Raw genomic sequence first — 5842 nt, forward strand, 5'->3', positions numbered from 1 at the left:
ATATATATACATATATACATATATACATATATATACATACATAAACATATACATATACACACATGCATACATACACGCACAAACACACATATATATATACATACCCACACACACACACATATATATGTATATATACAAGCATAAATATATACATACATAAACATACATACATCCAACCAAGCATATATACGCACATGTTCATATGTATTTTTATTAATAATAACAACAACTATATACAATAATCTACGCAAACACATATACTTTCATACAAAAACATGAATGTATACACACACAGATAGATATGTACATACGAACACTCATACACATACATTCGCACACACATATATTTATGTATGTGTTGTTAGATGTATTTACATAGAAACGCATACGCAATAGTATACACTCCTTAGTACGTATATACATACGGTAGATGTGTGGTAATTAGTAATAAAGCAGAGGGATATATATATATATATATATATATATATATATATATATATATATATATATATATATATCCTTTAACACATTTTATGATTCGTTACAATTGTTTTTTACTAACTCTGCTTGCAGCGCCAGTTTACTCAGAAATTCGAAGTGAAAAGTTACGTAATATTTGCAGTTTTAGATATTAAAAGGGATACTTCATCAGACATGCATCAAAGGTGCGCTCTTATATTGTGCACATTGCCAGAGAGGTGAAGGGGTTTGGGAAGACAAAGATGACAATTATTGATGTGGTAATTGGTGCCCTTGGTAAAACACCCAAACCGATAACGAAGAGGCTGAAAGATATTAGAACTGAAGCTCGCATTAACCAGAACTACAAAAAGTTTTTCTCATGTGTATAGCTCCCGTGGAAAACCCTATCAACCTCAAAATATTTGAATCTTTCAAAATCTTTCAAAACCGCAGATATTACATCAAATTCTTAACGCAATCTCCTATTCTAATGAAGACAGACATTGCAATACACTGATAAAGTGGAAAATGCAAAGTGTAGAAATACCTAAAAATACAAGTCAATTAATTATATTTAAGAATGTTCAATCCGAAGATAAAACATCATTTGAAATCTTTATGGTGAAATAGAAGGAAAATAAATCGTACGACTTACTTATGTTGGAAAGCGTTGTTCGTTCCTCGGTGATCCAAATCATGACAAAGACAGGCGACTATGAGAGCTAAAACTTCTTTCTCACTTAACTGTTTCTGGATACGGGATGTCTTCCAAAAATCAAGAAAATATACGAAATAGTTTGAAGAGTAATAAAGCAAACAACATCTGATACTCCACTCTTCTCTAAGTACATTTCTGTTATATCTTTATGTGTATGTGAAATGGAATAGATAGGTAAATAGATAGACAGATAGCCAGAAACAGATAGACAGACAGCCAGTAAAGAGAGACAGATGATAAAAGCAGATAGGTGATAAAAAAAGACAGTTGTATGGTGTGAACAATTGATTACATTTTAACTAATGACTGATGAAATATTTTCGAAGTGTGTTAAGTAATTAAATTATATAAATTTCTTAATTGAGCTTCCGGGCAAGAGCAAAAGCTCGAAAAAGGTTCTCTGAGGAAATGTCAATTCTTAGCGGAATCCCTCAGGTAACTGTACTGAGAACATTACTGTTTGTGAACGTTCCTGAAATTTTCTCATTCATACATTCAACAGTTAAGCTGATGATACAAAGATTTCACAGGTAGTTAAAAACTTTGAGACAAAACGATATGGAGTAAAATCGGAATGCAATATACAAGTGGGCTGAAAAATACATTATTCAGTTCAATGAAGACTAATTCAAGCGTCCCACTGTCAACCAATAAACAGTGCAATTAGAACACACATAGCCAGAGTTATTGCAATGACAGTCACTATAAGTGCATTATCTGGGAATTTGTATGAATAACGATGCAACATTCTGTGTGCATTTAATGAAATGGCAACAATAAGCAGGTGATTGGCTGGATTTTGAAATCATCCAGAATAAGAAAAAAAGGAAACCATGTTGTTTTTCATGGAGAATATTTCTTCTCAGTCGCCCGGACTGCTACGTCAAAACTAACAGCGGGGCAGGGGGTCATCCATAACTGTTACACCAAGAATCTTGCGTCAGCGAAGTTGATGAGCTCAAAAAATACTCAAGTAAATCTTTATCTATGGTAGCATATGAACCAACAACACGGCATTCTTGATAAGGGAGATGTTTTATATCATATGGTATATTACAATATATCACGAACTACCTTATTAGCTATGAAATTAATAATCTTTAATGTTAGTGGAAACACTATCAAGTAGATTACATATGAAAGGAAACTGTATTCTTCGTTTCATTCATTAACTAAAGTAGGTTCTCTGAATATATCATTAGGTGTTTGGCAGAGTTTCAGCAGCTGTGTCTCTTAAGCGGCAATACAAAATTGATTGCAGTATTATTACCACAGGCAGAGCTTCATATTTGGTAAACCAACTAATTCAGTTTTCTTGGAACATAAATCGTCAAATATCCTAACCTTCACTTTGATCTCTTGTATAATATCCTTCAGCTTTAGTTACACACACACACACACACACACACACACACACACACACACACACACACACACACACACACACACACACACACATACACATATAAATATATATACATCTAATGTAGGATAAAAAAATTTTCCGAAATTTCATCAAGTGGCCAGTATGTATATTGTATGTGGTGATTGACGATTTAAAGTCTATTTCTCAGCATATTGGCATAGAAATCTTTTTTCTTTTACCCTTATTTATAATTGTTTATAATTTCCATCTTTAAAGGTATTTTAATACCTTTAAAGGTGGAAATTATAAACAATTATAAATAAGGGCAAAAGATGAAATTTTCTATGCTGAGAATAGACTTTAAATCGTCAATCACCACGTACAATATACATCACTATGAATACACGTTCTGCTGAAATCGAGGAAAGCAAGCTAATGGAATTTTTTCTTAAATGCGTTATCTCTATATTGAATCAATCTCGGGATTAATCCAACGGATTTTCCTCTCATCAGTAGTGAATACAATAAAAAATAAATGGAATACTTACCAGCACCCATGGAAAAATGCAGAAGCAAAAGTCATGTATACACATAAGTACCCCAGTTATGGCTCGCTTTCCTCGATTTTATACATCACTATTTATAGTGATGTATATTATACGTAGTGATGTATATTCTTTTACCCTTATTTATAATTGTTTATAATTTTCACCTTTAAAGGTATTTTAATATGCTGGCCACTTGATGAAATTTCGGAAAAAAAGTTTATCCTATATTAGAAATAAATTTATTACCATTCACTTCGAGACTGGTAACCACTCTAATTTGTGGTTCCTAACCGATCACACGTGTGCTGAGGCTTGGTAAAGGATTTTATATTTAGATATAACTGGAGTACTTATGTGTACGCATGACGTTTGCTTCTGCATTTTTCCATGGGTGCTGGTAAGTATTTCATTTATTTCTTATCGTATTCTCTACTGATGAGAGGAAAATCCGTTGGATTAATCCCGAGATTGATACAATATAGAGATAACGCATTTAAAAAAAAATTCCATTAGCTTGCTTTCCTCGATTTCAGCAGAACGTGTATTCATAGTGATGTATATTGTACGTGGTGATTGACAATTTAAAGTCTATTTCTCAGCATGTTGGCATAGAAAATGTTTTCTTTTGCCCTTATTTATAACTGTTTATATATATATATATATATATATATATGCTTAAGAGTTAAGATATAAACTCAACTTAGGCAATCATACATTTATAAATTCGACTTAAAAGGTGCATATGTAGTTTGTCCTTAGTGCTTGCTCTTGGGCAGCACAGATTAGAGCCTCCGTTTCCGGTTTTACATCGCTTTTAGTCTTCCACAACCATCCTTTTTCTCTCTCTGTCTTATCTTCAACATCCCTATGAAATTGTCCATGCATTCTTTTCTTTACCCACCTATTTTCAGTTTCATTCATTTTCAATTCCTTGTACAGTGCTTTATCTTTGCAATCTTTCATACTACACAGGCCTGACTTTCTTACTTCTAATATTACCGGTTCTGTGGCATTTTTTACATACCATGCTATGTTGTTTTCTTCTGCTCAATGCTGTGATCGCATCCAATAAGTCCTCCTCCCCCTCTTTTTCTTGGTACATACAATCTGTCTGTGTCACTTATTTGGGTGGAGTGTCCCATATCTAGTTAGCAACTTCCTTGTCTTTCTGTCTAAGCTGTTTAGTTCGTCATGCGATTACCCCTGCTCCATATTTAAGGAGTGAAACCGCCCATGTGTTGATAGCTTCAGGACTTAAGGATCAGTCTCAGTCAGCGCAAGTACTCCACCTTAAATTTTTCTGTCATTTCTTTCTCCATCCATTTATCCATTTCCAACATTCCCACGTACTTATAGCCCGTCTCTTCTATTTGCTTCATAACCTCCCCCGACGGTATCGCTAGCCCGTCCATATATTTGATTTTGCCTCTCTTCAAGACTAACACACCACACTTTCTCAGTCCCAACTCCATTCTGATATCAGCAATGAAAGTATACACCGTATCAACGAGGGAACTGACTTGGGCTTCATCTTTACCATAAAGTTTGAGGTCACTCATGAATAACAAATGGTTGACTTTTTGTTGGCGGCTTTTAAATACATACCCAACTTTTGCTTTCCTCAGAATCAGTCTTAGTGGTATCAAGCACAGTACAAAGATCAGTGGGGACAGGAATTCCCCTTGGAAGATGCTCTTCCTGATTTCTACTGTCCCTAAACTTATTCCGTATGCAGTCAGGTCCATCCTCGAATTGACCATACTTTTCCCAAGCAACCGCTCAAAATTCGATGCAATACCAAATAGGTTCATACATCCCATTATCCAAGAGTGTTGGATTATATAGTACGCCTTACGATAGTCGATCCATGTCATAGTCAAGTTACTTTTCCTCCTCTTGCAGTCTCTAAGTACAGTTTTGTCTGTCAGGAGTTGATCCTTGGTACCTCTGCACTTACGCTTGCAATCCTTCTGCTCATGTGGCAGGACCCCATTTTTTTCCAGATGTACGTACATTGACTCTGCGAGTATTCCAGTGAATAATTTCCACATAAGTGGCAAACAGGATATCGGCTTGTAATTGTCTACCGTATTGCCTTTTTCGATGTTTTTCAAGCACAGCACTCTTCTACCCAATGTCAACCATTCTAGTGGTATTTGGTCGGCATTTAACAAGGTGTTGAGATGTGCAGCTATTCGTGCATGACATTTACCAAATCTTTTGATCCAGTAGCCTCAAAGTCAATCTGGTCCCGGGGCCTTCCAGTTGCTCAATTTTTGGCTGATTTCCTTCATTTCCATAACTGAAATTACTAATTCTGCCTGTTTTGGACAGAGTATTATTATTATTATTATTATTATTATTATTATTATTAATATTATTATTATTATTATCATTATTATTATTATCGAATGAGAGAGGAGTGCATGCCATCAAAGTGACACTGGAGTAAAATATACGAAGCCCAGTATACCCATCATGACTACCCGTCTGATAAGGGTATACTAGGCACATGCATCACAACCATATGTGCGCGACATGGTGATCTCATATCAAGATAAACAGCGCATGACCTCGCAGGTGGGGCTCAGTTTGAATTTTCTTCAGGTCGAGTAGCCCATCCCGCTCAAAAGGTCCCTGAATGAGTTTTGTTTAAGGATGTTGTACAAAACACCCATATTTCCAAAAGTGAATTATTCAAACCCCAAAGAATTCCTCTCAACACACGGCTATGATGCTCCCCCACTA

General features: G+C 35.1%; 1 protein-coding gene across 1 annotated transcript in view; it reads right to left on the minus strand.

Moving 5' to 3' along the window:
- LOC106884049 (dual 3',5'-cyclic-AMP and -GMP phosphodiesterase 11A) overlaps positions 1 to 5842 on the minus strand; it is a 359609-nt gene that overhangs the window by 69652 nt on the left and 284115 nt on the right. Inside the window, exon 14 of the mRNA XM_052973868.1 lies at positions 1118 to 1227. Coding sequence (XP_052829828.1) covers positions 1118 to 1227 — 110 coding nt within the window. The remainder of the gene's footprint in view (positions 1 to 1117; positions 1228 to 5842) is intronic.

Source organism: Octopus bimaculoides, chromosome 17 (genome assembly GCF_001194135.2).
Source record: "Octopus bimaculoides isolate UCB-OBI-ISO-001 chromosome 17, ASM119413v2, whole genome shotgun sequence".
Lineage (NCBI taxonomy): Eukaryota > Metazoa > Mollusca > Cephalopoda > Octopoda > Octopodidae > Octopus > Octopus bimaculoides.